The sequence below is a fragment of the Lissotriton vulgaris genome, chromosome 3_1 (assembly GCF_964263255.1).
Source record: "Lissotriton vulgaris chromosome 3_1, aLisVul1.2, whole genome shotgun sequence".
NCBI lineage: Eukaryota > Metazoa > Chordata > Amphibia > Caudata > Salamandridae > Lissotriton > Lissotriton vulgaris.
In genome coordinates, this window is record NC_141689.1 from 1,429,805,546 (window position 1) to 1,429,824,304 (window position 18,759).

The 18,759-nt window shown below is 45.4% G+C and overlaps 1 protein-coding gene across 1 annotated transcript in view; it reads right to left on the reverse strand.

The window, feature by feature from the left end:
- The window catches only part of ELP1 (elongator acetyltransferase complex subunit 1), a 686,929-nt gene that overhangs the window by 394,206 nt on the left and 273,964 nt on the right, over window positions 1-18,759 (reverse strand). The window contains exon 16 of the mRNA XM_086963713.1: window positions 561-664. Within this exon, the coding sequence (XP_086819839.1) occupies window positions 561-664 (104 nt within the window). The remainder of the gene's footprint in view (window positions 1-560; window positions 665-18,759) is intronic.

The window sequence follows — 18,759 nt, forward strand, 5'->3', positions numbered from 1 at the left end:
TGGAAAGAGTTGTTGCATTATTAGTATTTCTTGGTCACATAATTAAGGCACTCATGCTGCAAAACTTAATTCCAGTGGCCCTGAAGTGCCACAGTGGTACCATAAGGAAAACGGACAAGAAAACCAAATGATGTTCAAAGTACAATCACTAAGGGACCTTCTCGCGGACTATTTAATTATTTCAGGTCCAAGTTCCCTTTTCTGAAAGAGAGTTGGACACTTCCCAAATTATGTAAATGTTATTACATTTTTTGTAGATTTTACCCCTTTTCCATTCACTTTCGGTACTTCCATATGTAACTTAATGACATCTCCATATGTAATACATTGACTGTATTGATTGTTCCAATACTGCACTATACTGATGTCCATTACTTGTACTTGTTCCACTTCCCCCATGACATTTTTTCATTAAAATTACATATATGTACCCCATTTCTGCAGAGAATGAAAAGCCTCTCAGCCAAAAGCACTGAAGTAAAAGGCTGGAATTTTACCTACAGACAGATACGTTTATCAAATCTCATTGCATCTAAGGTACATTCCAGTTGCTCACTTACCTCGCCTTCAATCGCTGACAATGCGGTCTGGACACATGGATGAGGAAAGCGTACAATGTGGCCACTTTTGTTACGCCATGGCTCTGATACTTTTGCTGGTGAATCTAATGGATTTATGAGAAAATGTAGATCAAAACACTACACACAGTTGAAAATCAGTAACTTTTTAGAAGATCCTTTCTACCTATTTTCTTTAAATGTTATCCATATAGATAACATAGATAAAATAGACGCTACAAACTGCTCAACAGCTATAAATCAATGTTTAAAAAGCAATAAATTGAGTGAGTAAAGCTCCTTGCACATTGTTAGCGTCAAGATTCAAAATAACACTAAAACAACTAAAAATAATCTATTGTGACAATTTAACAATTACCAATGCCATCCTCCATGTGTATATATATATATATATATATATATATATATATCTATCAAGGTCTGGGTCAGGAAACAAAGCATTGGTGTACTCTTTTCACATTATTTAGAGATGCAAATCCAATTTCACGAAGAGACATTCAATTACATGGGCTTACTACTATAATACCATAGAAAGCAACTTGATATAGGGAAAAGGTGGTGATACTGCAAGATGGCAGAACTCAGAAAATCTAACATTGTAGAACAGACATCTACATATTTATGTAATTCTCCTTCTGGGGTGGCAATGACTTTTGAAGGCTAGGTCCAAGAACTGATCGAATTTGTGCACACCACCAGCAGCTAATAGGAGCTTTACAGGAGTTCTATTTCTTAGTTGTAGAGATCTGAATCATTATGTTTTATTATCCAAGGATATTTGTTAAGCACAAACGTATACTCCAAATAAGTCTATTGGTGCTATTTAAAGTAACTTGAAGGTGAGAAAAAACGGGAGGGGATTGATTATGTAGGGAACAGTCATGTTTTTAACACTTACCTGAATTTCTGCAGTTAATTCAACAAAGGCATAGAATTCCAAACAACCGCACATTTGGAATAAAAAATGCTTGAGGTTTTCTTTCTTTCATTTTTGTTGTTTTTATGAGGAAACACAACAGTAGATGTGCAGATCTAACGTGTCTATGTGGAGAGTATTTCTTAACTTTCTTATCCACAAAGTGAAGGCCATTACGATAAAAAGATTTTAAGCATCGCACAGACTGTTGCGAATAGAATCTACCTCTCAATACGGTATACTGCGTAACTGGGCTACATGCTAAGAGACTGCGTTACCTTTGTTTAGGTTGTACACCACCATGACCAATGCATTTTGCATCTTTTGTAGCCGAGCAACAGATTTTTGGGAGAGACCTAGATAAGCTGAGTTACCACAGTCAATAAATCAATGCACCTATATAGCCGTAGCAGTCATTATTCTGTGGTTTAGTGAGAAAAGCAAGAAAGATAAATCCAAGAATGCATATTTGGAGAAAACAAATTCTGGGGGTATTGGCAAATCCTCCATATTAAGATCGCCGTCAACGGAGAAAGCCAGGCTCTCACCGATGTCACTGATTTGGGACACTCTCCAATGCAAGAAGTCTAGAGGGAGGCCTCCTTTAGGTTCACTTTATTGGTGAATGGAAGTATTGCCGTTTTAGAGGTGTTTCATTTAAGGTAATGATTGGTCATCCTTTCAGAGATGGACTCCATGGTAGCTGAAAAGCCAGAGGGGGGATTATAGTGGGCATTGTTAAGTTAATTATCAGCTGTGTGTCATAGCGAACATATAGGTGGTCATATTAAATTGGCCAAGCAAAGTCACCAGTCGTTGAATATAGATATTAAAAAGCAGTGGGGAGACGGCCGAGCCCTGGGGGAATGCCAAACATAGGGGAGATGAGGGTGTGGGAAGATGAAAATTTGTATTTGGACTTCTTGAGATTTGTCTTGTAGAAAAGGCTCTACCCACTTGAGAACAGTGCCTATAATATTAGATTAGCTCAACCATGAAAAGTAGGATCTTATGATCTACTGTATCGAATGTTTCTGAAATGTTAATGGGTATTATAACACTCAATTTACCTCTGTTGACCAACATTCTCAGGTTGTTCAACGCAAACATGATGACTGATTCCGCGCCCAATCCTGGTCTGAAACCAATTTGAGTTTCTGTGAGAATTGTGCTTTCCCCAATAAAGGCTTGGCTTGTAGTCGTACAGTCACAACTTTTTGGAGGATTTTTGATAAGGCCAAAAATTTCTTGATGGACAAACAATAGAAGGAGAAACTGGTGGTTTGCTTGTTGTCAGCTTACTACAATCCATTACATTAATGACTGCAGGGAGATAGAGCTAGCTTGCATCATTTAGTTTAACAGCTTCATCATTTAGTTTGTAGCTAATAGATTGTTATTAACATTATTCCTTATCTTCTTGAATGCATCAAGAATGAAATTAGAAATGCAATTTACCAGATCCTGGGAAGGGGTAACGTTCAAGGTAATTGCACTAAGATTTTGCTAAAAATCTATGGTTTTAAAGTAGTGCCTGAGTGGAGTTCTTAGTATCTAAGACTCTTTAGGGGGGAAAGCTCTAGTAGTCTTTACCTTACTAAATGTATTTTCTCATTTTTTTATAATACATTTTTATTATGGCTGCTACAGGATATATGCCATGTTTTTTCCAAAGATCTCAATTTGTTTTTCTCATCTTTCAGTAAGATTAAGAACCAAGGACTTGCAAGAACGTTTGCTTTCCATAGGAGCAATGTAGTTCAAGGTTTTTGTGATGTTAACTGTGAAATCGTATAACATGGTTATCTACGCCTGTTAGGTTTGGATCTGGTTTAGGAGGATTATTAAATTTGTCAAAGTGCACTTTAATGGTGTTGCAAGTAGCATGTTTTCAATACCCATTTTTTGTCTTGAAGGTGTTTGCATTTTATTTTATTTAAATAAAGTCATTAAAAAATGGTCAGTCCAGCGGAGTTTAGTGAGCCAAAGAGATCTATTCTCTCAGAGTTTGTCAGGATGAAGTCAAGCATGTGGCCTGCTTTGTGGGCAGGTACTTTATCCAGCTGCTTACTAGTGAAAAATCAGTATGAGATAACAAGCGGAGGTTATTAAGGAGTTTTGTGTTGTGGTATTATTTGTAGAATCCATTCACATGTTAAAATAACTAATTATTAATACTTTTGCAAAGAATGAAAGATAGTGTAAAATTAGGTCTTAGAGTCAGATTAAATATTATAGTGAAATTTGTGGAGGCTTATAGATTGTTACACAGCCAATATGAGGTTAAATTTACTTTAAGGTCAGAACCCTGGGTTTCATAACCATTAAATTGTTTACATGTAGACTGAACCACACAAATAGAATCATAATAAATAACAGATACTCCCACCTCTTCTTTTGTTGCAACAATCTAGTTGAACCATTTTAAAGCTAAACAGGACTAGGTCGTTTAAAATGGGTTTGCAATCCTCATTTAACCAAGTAATGGGCATTAATAAGAGGTCCAAACTGTTGAGCGAGGATGGCCGAGATCATTGCTATTGACTACATAAGAGTTTAGGGTCATTCATAGGGAACTGCTCAAATTTGGTAGAGTTTAGGTGAATGCTACCCTTCAAAACAAAGATTTTCTTGTTGAAGAATTTTCCTTCTTTTAGAGGTTAGTTATTATTAGATGACGGTAAAATCAACTTATTGTTAGTATGTTGCTAATTGGGATGATGTCTAGGGGAGGCAACAAAATCGATTGTGCAAGGAGCATAGTGGATAGCAGCTAGCCAAATTCTGGTATAGACAGGTTTGCTTTCAACATGCCTTCAGTACACCAGTGGCAGATGCTCTGCGCACTTGCAGGTGCCATTAAATGGGCTAAAAGAGAAGGGGCGGCTGACCGACCAACCCAGGAAGTGAGCACTGGCTCAACCTCCTGCCATGCAGAAGGCAGACAAAAAAGGGAAACTAAAAATAAACCTGCAAAGGAAATAATGAAGGCAACACATTTATAATGATAAGCGGCCAGGCACCTTCAAGTATGATGTAGAAGGGAAAGAAAACCAATATTTAAAATAATCAAAGTTAACATAAAAAACGGCTAACGAGGGAGAGTGCCAAGAACCAAAGGGTACAAGTGTTCGGAGTGGTATTGCATTCTTTATACCATCAAATCCACTCAAATCATATCACAGTTTTCCCTATTTCACGCTTGTAAATGTAGATGAAAAGAGTCTTTAAAAACATAAAACAGGAGAAGCTTCAAAATTCAAACTCGTGTTTGGTAACCCTTTACGCATGCCATACATCTGTAATCATCAGAAAAGTGAAGTGCTGGTAGGGAAAGATGACCAGACATCGCAGATTTGCTGGGACGGTCCTGATTTGTCACTGTTTGTCCTACCAAGTATCACTAAATTCTGCACATGCGCCAGTTTTCAGAGATGGTAGACTTAACACAGATTGAATTCGAGGGCAGGATTGGTTATCAGTCCATTTCAGAATGGGACTTAATTAAGACCTGATCTGTGTGTAATTAATTACCCGTAGTGCCATTTCTCTATGGGTTTTTTATGCTTGAGAACGCTGCCAATTAAATCAGTCTGTGCCCCTTGTTCGATTTGATGTAATACTGTAGTCCTGGCTCTTTGGTGATTGTCCCAGTTTTTGTTTTTCAAAATCTGGTCACCCAAGGAGAGGGACAAGTCTTGCTCCCATAAGATCTATAGAGAAGTGCCAATACGGTTTTCGGATGAAAACTCCTGGCTCAAGAAACCAAATCTCAAGCATGAAACGTGTCAAGGATTATCAAGGAATGTCTTCATTTGCACATGCAAGCAAACACTTTTCTTATGAGAGTATAGAACAAGTAAGTTACTAACCTTTCGGTAACGCTCCTTCAGGGAGATACTCTATCTAAACGCAGATTCTGCTTAGGTTAGTCCCAGATACACAGAATTCTTCAGCAATGCTCCTGATGCTACCATGTGGCTACATGTGACTCTGCAGTGATTTCTTGGGGCCGAGTGGCAGTCTGGACTGGAGTCAGTGCTGGCCCAGTAACAAGCCCAAAGAGTTAGTCGGGCAAAATCATCAAGTCCAACTTGGAGGTGGTAGCATCTCCCCATTGACTCCCTGAAGCCAGGTATTTGCTGGTGGGTCAATGATGGTCTGGGGAATTGGGGTGCGCTGGAACCAGTTACTGGACCAAATCAGAGTGAGAAAAGGCTGGGAGCGAAAGACTCTTTGATCGACATCCTTGTATATCTTGCTGGACTTAGAGAGGCATTGGCTTTCTGGTGTTTACTGCGAGGCTTGGACTTCAATTTACCAGAAGACTTTCAGCTAGACTGGGATAGCCCTCATGACATCAACCGAGAAAGGCCCTGCAACTTGGATGGAGCTTTCTGTTTCGCAGTCACCTCTTTCTGTGCTTGACAGCCTAAATATTTGCCTTCTAATCCCTGATCTTTGTCAGGTGCATGAGGGAAAACCTATTGCATGACTTGGAGTTGTTAGAGGAGCCCAAGCAACAAAAGCTACTTCATGTGGGCGTGTGGTGTGAGGGATGTTTGGGACCTGCAGTTGCGGCACAGCTGGAATACTGCAATTTTAAGGGGTCATTGTCCGAGGCACACTGTCAGAAAAAAAAATCGTAAGGGGTTTCATATGTTACTGAATCCTGGGGTATGCTTACTTTTCTGTATATGGTTCCTGTATGCCGACAGATTTTTTTTGTTCAATAAATGACGCCTCAGTGAAATTTGTATGTATGGTTTGTCGCATGAGGATACATTTATATACTGCTAGGACGTGATGAGGACCAGATCTAAGTCTGATATATATTAATATGTAAAACCATAGAGATATATGTTGTGCACTTTCTTTTTTTCATCACTGTACACTCTACAACTCTGTAGATAACCTAAGAAACGGCTGTACCTGGGGCTCGTGGCCAGGGAGGCCAAGATGGTGGACGTGCTTCTGTGAAGCTCAGGCAGCGGTCCGATCTACCGGCATCAATCGGTGCCGACGGGCCCCCCAATGACACTCCCAGGCAGTGTATAGAACCTTCCTGTGCGCAGACTCTACCAGATGAGACGGAGTGCACAGATAACTCTGCCGCAATTTTACCCTTAATCGGGGCGCCAGCTCACAACTTGGCCGCCATTCCCCGCGGCTGGAGGCCTCTTCCCCGGCAGCAGTGACAGGAGGCCAACTACACCGGTGGAGTGCGCCCGCAGCGGATGTGAATGACGGAGGGGCGCCCATGGCCTGAAAATCGAACGCATTCCCCGCGGGGGCCCCAGGTGAGCGCGAGCCTCAAAGGGGAGTTACCAGACGTAGTCAATGGTAGAGCGGCTGGGCGTAAACTCCAAATGCCTGAAATAACGGCCACACTATAAACGAAGACCCCGCAAGAGGTGCTGAGGGCGAAAGCTGGTCCTCTGCCCTAACAACCCAGCACCATTTTCACCTATTCTCCACCCCTACCCCTACCCACATCACCGGAACTCTAGGCATGTGGCGGGGGACGGGGGCTGGCGGCCCTGCAGGGCCCGGGGATATCGGCGGATCCAAGGGGTGGATCACCAACTGGGCCCCTGTAAACACCAGCACTGCCAGGTGGAGAAGGCTCCTCGTTTGCTGTGGGCTGACATCAGGGCCTTCGGGCCGATGGCTGCTACTCTGAAGGCCCTGATGTCAGCCCACAGCAAACGAGGAGCCCTCTCCACCTGGGACGACCGGGGCCTGCATCGGGAGGCTGGAAGCTGAAGAGCCGGGTGCAACAGGCCAGCTCCCCTGACATAGAGGTAGCGCTGCCGCACCCCCAACCCAAAGACAGTGCTGCCGAGGCAGCACCCTCGGGCCGCACTGGGACTGCCCTCCCACACGGCGCCGGGCCTCGAGGCGCGTGCAGATGCTGCAGGCCCATAGCGACCACAGACTTCCAACCAAGGCCATGACTCGGACTACGATGGGGCATACCCTGGCGACAGTTCCAGCAACCCACCCCCCCCATAGTCCGGTGAGACCTTGTGTGAGCCTCTGGTTCAACGGCTGCCACACCACCGCGACTCACTAAGGGGATTCAGCAACAACGGAGGGCCGCCCCTCCGCTCCTACCAACCATAGGCCGTTTTCCGCGCCCCCCCCCCCTGCCCGCTCGGCGACGGTCCTTGAGGCAAAAGACGGGGAATAGGGGTGAGGGGCACAGTACCCACAGGACACCCCAGAGAGTGGGAGCTACGAGGACTAGCGGCAACGCCAGCGGTACACATGCTAAGAGAACCAGGCCCCCAAGACTAGCGGTTACAAGGCTGACCCCGGCGCAATACCTGGAGGCAACATCTAACATGAGTCTCCTGCCCGTTGGTGCTTGAGGACCCCCCTCAACAACCCCCTGCACGGAGCCAGGTCTCGGGGGCTTGAGGGGAGAGCGAGAGGACGGTTATATTGCAGGGACCCTTACCAGAAACCCGAAGTCGGAACCCACGGTGCGCTACACTCGAGAAGATTTCCGCCCCACCTCGTGGGTTGTAAACATCCCACCTGTGCCAAACGACTTTTCCAACAACGGGCGACAACGGGCGCCCACTAAAGGGCTATAACCAGGCTCCACCAGACGGTCTTCTCCAGAGACTGTTGCCCCTCAGACATCAGAGGAGCTCCCACAGACTGCATCCATGTTGGCCAAGTTAGACCAGGCGGAATACCTTCGCGGCAATTGTGCACCGTCAGGACTGATTGTTAACAACGCACCTAGACTGTTCCTTGATGACATAGAGTTTGTCAAGGATTGGTCTATGATAGCCTGGAGATGTACACAAGATTGGCTCATTCTCATTATAAAGACAGCAAAGAGAGTGGCTGATAAAATATTGATTGAGATACAAGTACTTGAAGGACAGATCAAGACCACATTAAAAGTGGCTCATTCAGGAAGGGGCAGGAAGACAGCGATAAGAACAATAAGGATTACAAAGAAAATATTCTGTTCGCCAAGTTGGAAAAATTTAAAAAAAGATCTGGCAAAATTCTCCACTGAAACGGTTTATCCTTATACAAGTGATTCTTAACCGAAATGGGAGTAGAGGTGGTTCAACGTATGCCACTTCTAGCTCGGATGATGCCTCAAGGGATTCAGATACCTCCCAGAATAATGTTACTAGCAGTGCCCAAAGGGGACGTGGAAACCGCAGGAATTGGAGAGGTGGTTCTCATAACCAGAATCAAAATCAATACCAACCATGGTGGCCACCTAACCCATGGATGTATGGGCCCTCTTTTCCACAACAAATGGGCCAGTTCAACCCTCCACAAATGCAACAAGGTCCAGGCATGCCTCCTTTTTTAGGGTTTGGTCAGAGACGGCCGAGAGGCAGGAGGAGACAAGGCCCAGTACAACAAGTCCATTGGGCACCGACAGTACAACCGACAATGGACTTACGCAGCGGGAAGAAGGTTCCCCAGGAGACAGCAGGAACAAGCAGCACGACAGCCTCGTAATGAACCTCAGCTCACATATACTCTCAGATGACGAAGAACGTCTGTTGAATAAAGGTCTAGGCTTTGTGTCAACACAAGAAGGAGACCATTTCCTAATTTAGATTGAACTAGCAAAATTCTTCAGAAAGATCAAGCTCCACTATTTTTTTGCTAAACAAGATGGCACTGAAAGAGCAAATGAAGATAAGAATACCGGTTTAAAAAAACCCTCAACGTTCAACCCACCTATTGTTGGCTTACCTCCCAAGGTTTTGACATTTGAGGAAGCGGTGGAAAATGACATCTATTATCTCTACCAAACTGGGAACAAACATTTCCACAATCTCTCAAAAAAGGACCAACAAGCCTAGCGTTCATTAACATCAAATGAAAACATTACAATAAAGCCCGCTGACAAGGGTGGGGCCATTATCATTTTGGATACAGAAACATACAGAAACGAATGCTTAAGACAATTAGGTGACAGGAACGCCTATTGCCCCCTGTCTGAAGACCCTACTGAACGACTCAAGACCACTATTGGTCATATGGTGGAAGAAGCCACCTCTGAAGGGTGGATAACATCACAGGAAGGTCAGTACCTTCAAACCACCCACCCCACCATCCCGTATTTTTATTGCCTCCCCAAGGTTCATAAACCACTGAGACCACCACCAGGGCAACCTATTATCTCTGGTATAGGCTCTGTCTTGGAACCACTCTCCACTTTTGTGGACCATTTTCTTAACCCGATGGTTAAGGAGATGCCGACATTCATCCAAGACACTAAAGATGTATTGAGACTCCTCCCAGAGATACAATTTAACATCAACACTGACATCTTAGTGTCATTTGACGTGGAGTCGTTATACACCTCGATTCCCCAAACTGAGACACTCGAAGTTGTGGGTCAACTATTGGAACAGCGTGACCTCCAGTCCATAACTCCTGTATCATTCATTATGGATCTGGCAGAGATAGCGATGAAGGACAACGACTTCAGGTTCGAAGACACTACCTACCTACAAACATCTGGGACCAGTATGGGTAGTGTCTTCGCTCCTAGCCTTGCTAATCTGTACGTGCACAACTTTGAAGAAACCGAGGTACTTACATCTACCAATCCTTATCTATTGTCGCTCCTAGTATGGAAGCGATATATAGATGATATTTTGGTTATATGGCGTGGAACTGAAGAGAATTTAATTTTGTTCCACCAGTGGCTTAACACACGTAATCCATATCTGAAATTCACTGTGGAGTACAGTAGGAGTGAATTAGCATTCTTAGATCTCAAGATCTCAGTCTCTCCGAATGGTCTGGAATCAGAACTGTTTCGAAAACCGATGGCAAGGAACGCTCTTCTTAGCTATGAAAGCTGCCATCCGAAGGCCCTGAGAGACAATTTGCCCTTCGGTCAGTTTCTCAGGGTTCAAAGGAATTGCTTGAGTAAAGAAACATTCAACACTCATGCAAACAATCTAGAGGAACAACTGAGGGAAAAAGGGTATCCGAAGAAAATCATTCGTCAATCAAGAAAGAGGGCATCTAACAATCATCGAGAGGCTCTTCTTGAAGTAAATCAACTGAAAGAGAAGACAAGTCGTATCACATTTGTGAATACTTTCAATACCAGATCCAATCAGGTCAAAAAGATCATCCAAAAGTATTGGCCAATACTGAACACCAATGGCGACAATATATCTGCACCATTATTTGCCTTCAAGAGAGGACGGAGTCTGAAGGACCAGTTGGTCCATACGCGACCAAGGAATAAAGAACCCAGACAAGTAGGGACCCTGTGGGATTTACCACCAGTACAGGGCCATCACCCCTGTGGCACATGTTCTGTATGTCCACAAACACGCACGTCAACATCAGTAGACATAGGTACCACTAGACCTTGGGAACAACGTAGGTTCACAAATTGCAATAGTGAGAACCTAATCTACCTAATAATTTGCGCTTGTGATAAACGCTACGTGGGCATGACCACAAGGAAAGTTAAGACAAGAATACTTGAACACAAGAGCACGGTGCGCTGCCGAAAACAAGCAACCAGATTAACGGCACATTTCCTTGAGGTCGGACATGGCCCACACGACTTCTACTGGACAGTTCTTGAATAGCCCATTATACCTGATTCTTGTCCTGATGTTGGAAAATTCCTATTCAAAAAGGAACAAAAGTGGGTCTATAAGTTAAATAGTGACAAAGAAGGATTAAGTGAACCAATTCCTTGGATGTCCCTATGATATGTAGACCCTCCTTAGCCAATATACTTTAGTAAGCATGGGCAAATTTTGCGAATCTCGCGTTCGGGAATTTTGCGGATTTGCGGACTCGCAATCCGCAAAATCCGCGAATTCTCGCAAATTTGCGGATTTTTTTTTTGTGTTCGCGCGGGTTTCTGCCAGGTCGCGAGGGTTTTTGTACAATTTCGCAAACACGAACTTACCTGTTGGGTCGCAAGTTTTGCAAACTTGTTGTTTCTACGTGTCCAGCCTGTTTGGGACACTCTTCTTCATCACTGCCACCCTCTGTCACCACTGCCACCCTCTGGTTTTCCCATGCCACCCTCTGGCTCACCCATGCCACCCTCTGTTTCATCACAGCACCCTCTGGTTGTCCAGTGTACATTATTGTGGCAAAGCAAAGCACACCTTTCCTGCCTCAAGTGACCTGAATTAATTTGGGGCTGATTAATGTGTCACAGAATATTTTTTTAGCTGGCATCTGCTTCCTTAGTGCTTCCTGATTAGTGATCTTTTGCACTTGCTAAGTGCTTTCATTGTTGCAAAATTAGTTACAACACCTGCCCTGCCCCAACTGACAATAATGAATTAGGGGCTGCTTAATGTGTCACTGGATTTGAACTTCCAGCCTGGCTCCTGCTTGTCTCCCTTAGCTGTAATTCAGGACCTTTGTGGCATATGTGTAACTATTCTGAGGGTCAGAGCAGGGTCACATAATAGTTGCAAGTAGGCAACTGAACTCTGGAGGGGCCCCTCAGGAAGCACTACAGGAAATGGCTACTAATGATGAGCTTGAACTTTTGAACCTGGTAAGTAGTTTCAGTTTTGCTAAGATCGTATTTCTGCAATTTAGCGCTTATTCGCGGGGCGCGAAGTTGAACTGGGAAGCCGCGAACTCACGCGAACAGTGCGAGCAAGCCATAAAATCCGCTGCTCGCGGATTTTGCGGGAAATTCGCGAATCTCGCGGATTGCGAATTTACCGAAAATCCGCAAAATCCGCGAGCGGAACGGATTTTCCGCCCATACTTATACTTTAGGCTCCCTATAGATGGACCGGCGAGGACTAAACTGCATAAAGATTCCATAACTGTAGACATACAACATATTTGTCCCTCTCCTTATAAGCATATACAGATTCCTACAGATACATATATTTTCAACAACACAAGTGTACGTATATATAGTATATATGTAGATACTATTGCTGAACATATTGATTCATATATATATATATATATATATATATATATATATATATAAAAAGTGTACTGAGTATTCCATCCCCTAAACTAGGGATAATTACTTTAGACGCTTTACTCTGTCACATTTGTTGCATTTGCGAGTAAGACAATGTAATATGAATTTAACTACACTCATGACTTCTGTGGGCGCTTATATGCTTGAAAGAAAATACACTGTTTTCAACTATATTTAGAACAAGGCTAGACTACAATTGATAGTCATATACATTCACAACTGGCAGTTTTAGTAAAATATTAAGGAGATTTAAAATCGGCTGTCTCCATATAGTGAAAATAAAATCATGTATTGGGCTGAAGATCATGTCAGTAAGATCACAAATTGAGCTTCGAATCTAAATTAGATGACCTCACATAGTCATTATTTTTGTCCTTGACAACGCCTGCATAATAGGATCACAGAGCGTACATTTGCGCTGTTTAAAAATGCGAGAACATCGAGGGTGCTTACAAGACGGACAGTCTGTGGTGAGCGTGTTACCAAACTACATTTCCCAGCTTACAGTGATCACGTGTTCGTGATCGCGTGTCTGGGCGTAGTCGGCATTTTCAAAACGGAGCCTGACCGCCGTTCGGTGCCTCCCCAGACAGCTCGGACGGCTGTGCGGAGACACCGACGGATAGGTAAGCTTTCCGTGTGCAGCGCGACTTCATCATTTTTTAACACATGGCTCCTTAGCGCTAGAATGTTGAGAGACTCGCTCTCAGAGACACGCACATCAGATAACCACTTAGTCTGGCCTTTTCCTTATTAAGTGCGGCATGATGATACTGCTTTTCATAAGAAGCCTCTTAAATACGGTCTAGGTGTGCCATTTGCAGATACCTTTCTATCCAACTAATCTAAATGCTTTTGGTGTAAAGAAAATGCTCGCAGAATTGATTGAGACCATGAACCACTAAAAAAGGAACCGTTTATATTGGTTCCCATTGAGAGTTTCACAGGGGTGGCACAGTGAAGCAATATGATTTCCCCTCTGTTTTATTAGCCAATTTACACTAGTAGGCTTACTTTTGTTTATTCATTTTCTACCATGGGGTAAATGTTTTGTCTCTCTGTTTTTAACTTTGACTTTAGAGCGGTGCTCCTCTTAAACTGAGCTCCTGCCAGGTGGGGTGAAGCGCTACCATCACTACAAATGGGTGAGTGGCTACAATGATAGATCAATGAAAAAATCCTGACTATAGTGCATAGTGATATTCACATTGATACACTAATTGACATAATAGTGTCATCTAATTTCTGTCTTTTTCATGCCCTTCCTGTGGTGTCTTGTCTACAACATGATACGGAAACAGTATGTGGTGGAATTTGATACCTGAAAACAGCAGGCGATATTGATTTTAATTTTCACTTAATAAGCAGTAGTTACCATCTGGTCCTGAAGAAAGCATTTAGAACTATTCTTCCTTTATGCAGAAACATGTTGACCTACTTCTCACAGATATTTTGTTAAATCTGTTTTCTCACACCTTACGTTTTTAGATTTGGACAACTGGGAGACACTATTAAAACTTATAAACCTACTTAGTTGACCCAATTTTAACTTTATTCACTTCATTCGCTATTTTCATTTACACTGCTTATTCAGTAGCCATAAAATTCATCTACATTAATATTACTACCACCCTTTCCTGACAACACATATTTTTTAGAAAAACACATAGTCTTAATAACATCGATAGGCTATGTTGTGTTGTTCTGTCTCCTGGGCAAGGAGAACCCAAATGATGTTAAAAGAGTTGGTACAGGACGGCTACTGATGGGAATATTTACTCTTGCCCTAGAGGTTACACCTAGCTACCACATGTTACATTTTGTTGCATTTTGGGTTTTCACTACTCTGTCTGTATTGTGTTGAGGTTTAGACTGACAGTGACTGACATGGCACATTGACCCCTAGATACTTATTGTGTATTTGAGCAAGTTAGACCAGGTCCTGGCAGCCATTGAACATTCTAGGGTAACTATGGAAGACAGATTCGGGGTGCTGGCCACAGACCTGAACCTTTTACGTGATGACCATCGCAAGCTTGCGGACAAAGTCAATCAAGGGGAGAAAACTATACAAACGTTAGAGCTTCAACTGAAGTCCCAGCAAACTTTCCTAATTGACCTACAAACGAGGATGAAGCTCCTCGAAGACAGAACAGGCGACTTAGAAGGGTGCTCCCATCGGAAGCAGGAGAAGAACTGGCTCCGCGACCGAACACCAGACAGCTACACCGCCCACAAGGACGCTACCCGTATACACCACCGACTCATCAAGACCGCCTTGAGGACCGCCTAGACAACAACGCACACAACAGCAAAGTGCTCTTCAACACCGTGAAAGAACTCTCCAACCCCAGCTCCAACACCAACGACATTCCACCATCACAAGACCTGTGCGACTCACTGGCCACCTTCTTTCACCACAAGATCACAGGCATCCACGACAGCTTCAACACCGACACCCCCACCTCCGCCACCGAGACCAGCACCCCTGCTACCCCCACCCGCATCAGTCGTCTGACCGCCTGGTCCAACGTCAGTGACGAAGACACCATCAAGACCATGAACTCCATCCACTCCGGATCCCCATCTGACCCATGCCCTCACTTCTAATAAAGCAAGCACAGCCATCGCACCCCATCTCCGGAAAACAATCAACATCTCCTTCGAGACAGCAACCTTTCCGAAGAGCTGGAAGCACGCTGAGATCAACGCCCTACTGAAGAAACCCAAGGCGGACCCCAAAGACCTCAAGAACTTCCGGCCCATCTGCTTGCTCCCCTTTCCGGCGAAAGTCACAGAGAAGATCGTCAACAGACAGCTGACCCGATACCTCGAAGACAACAACATCCTGGAACTATCCCAATCCGGCTTCCGCAGCAACCACAACACCGAGACCGCCCTCATCACCGCCACCGACGACATCAGGATCCTCATGGACAAAGGAGAGACAGCCGCCCTCATCCTCCTGGACCTATCAGCAGCCTTCGACACGGTCTGCCACCACATCCTAACAGCACGCCTCCTTAACGCCGGAATCCAAGAGAAGGCCCTGGCCTGGATCACATCCTTCCTCTCCGGCAGAACCCAGAGCGTCCGCCTCCCACCCTTCCACTCCGAGACCACCAAGATCATCTGCGGAGTTCCACAGGGATCCTCCCTCAGCCCGACGCTGTTCAACATCTACATGGCTCCACTCGCCCACGTTGCACGACAACACAGCCTCAACATCATCTCCTATGCCGACGACATCCAGCTGATCATATCCCTCACCAAAGACCCCCACACCGCCAAAACCAACCTCCACAGATGAATGAAGGCCGTCGCTGAATGGATGAAGGACAGCAGGCTAAAGCTGAATTCAGACAAGACAGAGGTCCTTATCCTCGGCCCCACTCCATCGGCCTGGGACGACTACTGGTGGCCTACATCGCTAAGAACAGCCCCAGAACCCACCGACCACGCGCGCAACCTGGGGGTCATCCTTGACTCCACCCTCTCCATGACCAAGCAAGTCAACGCCGTCTCCGCGTCCTGCTTCAACACCCTCCGAATGCTCCGCAGGATCTTCAAATGGATCCCCTCCGACACAAGGAAAACCGTCACCCAGGCCCTCGTCACCAGCAGACTGGACAACGGGAACGCCTTCTACGCAGGAACAACAACCAAGCTCCTGAGACGGCTGCAACGCATCCAGAACGCCGCGGCACAACTGATCCACAACGCCCCCTGACGTAACCTCATCGCACCCCACCTAAGAGGCCTACCCTGGCTCTCCGTCGACAAGAGGATCACCTTCAAACTCCTCATCCACGCACACAAAGCCAGAGACAACGCCGGACCGGCATACCTCAATGACTTACTCAGCTTCTACAACCCACCCGCAGCATCCGATCTGCCAACCTCGCCTTCGCCACAGTGCGACGCATTCGGAAAACCACAGCCGGCGGCAGATCCTTCTCCTACCTGGCCGCCAAAACCTGGAACACGCTCCCCGCCGACCTACGGCAGACCCAGGACCTGCTGGCCTTCAGAAGACTCCTCAAGACCTGGCTCTTTGATCAGTAGCAGCCCCCCCCACTCCCTCAGCGCCTTGAGACCCTCACATGTATGTGGTGCGCTTTACAAATGTAATGATGGATTGATTGATTGATTGATATTTCCATCCTCAATCTACCAGAGGGAGTGGAAGGACAAAACCCCATAACCTATGTAAACACATGGCTCAAAACCTTCACCCCGGCACCCGATATGACTCTGTTCTTCTCTGTGGAGAGGGCGCATCGAGTCCCGGCCCGCAAGCCACCTCCGGGATCCCCACCTAGACCATTCCTATTGAAACTGCTGCATTACCGGGACAGGGAAGCGGTTCTCCGCGCAGCCAGAGGGCACGGACCCCTCAAAGTAGAAGATAAAAAGGTCATGCTATTCCCAAATTACTCTAGGGCAGTCCACCGGCAGCGCTCATCATTCCTGGAGATCAAGCGGCGGCTACTGCGTACCAAACAGAACCAATACGCTGTCCTGTTCCCAGCGTGCCTCAAAATCATATACAATGGCCACACGCACCTCTTCTCAGACCCTAAAGAAGCATGTGACTGGGCAATCCAACACTTACAGAACATCGCAACCAGCAGTCTACAACAAGGGAATACAGCATCCCACAACTAGAGGCACCCGAAGAAAAAACTTACTCTAAAGCAATGGAACTCACGGCCTGCATTGAGCATGTGCAGATGCCCAGTTCTGGAACAGATCGTAGCGGAACGCAGGAGAGCACTGCGAGCGGCAGCACAAAGTAGCCTGACAGCGGAGAGCTCGGACGATGAAAAGACCCCCCACATCTTCACTCCAGAGGATGACGCCAGCAACTCAAATGCATCCAGAGATGGCTCAATCACCCCACCGTTGGTGACCCCGCAGACCGAGGACACGTTCATATAACATGGGACATCTTGTTATAACTGAATAGCCTCCCAGGGCACCCGGTATTACCCCAGACTCTGGACAGTGGACATTGTTATATTATTCAACCAAAGTGGCACTCACTGCAAGAGAACCCAGGGCACATCATCCCTGGTTGAACACACTACACAACCCATGGGGGGGATCCATTCGGCACAGCAAAACACTCACTTATGCTGCAAAGGATCACATAGACCACCGCCGGAGCCACAGAGAAACCAAGCACTGCGCAATACCGTATTAGAAGACAGTACATGAAGTACAGTTTGGACATATCATTCCCAACGACATGTCCTCTCAGTTGGAAATGCTCCTTATTGTTTAGGTTTAGTTCCCCCTTGTTTCAGGTTTCCTAAATACCCTCGCAGAGCAACCTAGTGAAATTGTAAGATGCAAGTGGGCAGTTGACATTTGGTTGGGGGAGATCGGGAGGGGACGAATGGGCATCACAAATACACGATCTGATTGTAGTCACCGAACGACATGACCGCTAAGGTCCCAAAAACGGATATAAAAATTATTTCGATAAACTGTAGGGACATGCACACAGCAAATAAGCGCTACGCCGTCTATGCATATATAAAAAGGCAGCAAGCACAGATAGCTCTCCTAAAGGAGACACACCTGTCTGCGATTGAAGTGGATCGCCTGTGTAAGAAATGGCAGGGTATTGTCTGTGCCACCACATACTCAGCATTTGCCTGGGGTGCCCTAGTCTGGATTCGGCCCGGGATCCCCTTTAAGGAACAGTCACGTACTGTAGATAAAGAAGGTCGATATTACCTAATAGAAGGAATATTGGAGGGCCAGTCAATTCTGTTGGGGAACATATACTCTCCCAATGTAGACCAGGACCAGTTTTGGAGGCGTCTCACAGGAGCTCTAACCCAATACCACTCGGTCCCTCGGCTCTTAGAGGGTGTTTACAACTGTGCTCTGGACATCTGTCTTGATAAATCCCATTCCTCTCCGGTACACTCACCAGCATACAAGCAGACGGACCAATATCATACATGGGTGAAACACTAGACATTGGTGGGCCTGTGGCGGGAACGGAATCCGGACACTAGACTTTACTCCTTCCACTCCATCCCACACAACCTACAAGTGCGACGTGACAGATTCCTATGCTCCACAACATTGCTCCTGGGAGTACAACATACAGACTATCTGGGGAGGGTGCTATTGGACCATGACGCACACATAATGACCCTCAGATGGAGGTCTCCACACTCCCCGGTGCCCACCTGGAAACTGCCATGTGACTGTCTTACAGACCAGATGTTTCGCCACAAACACGCAGATTACAT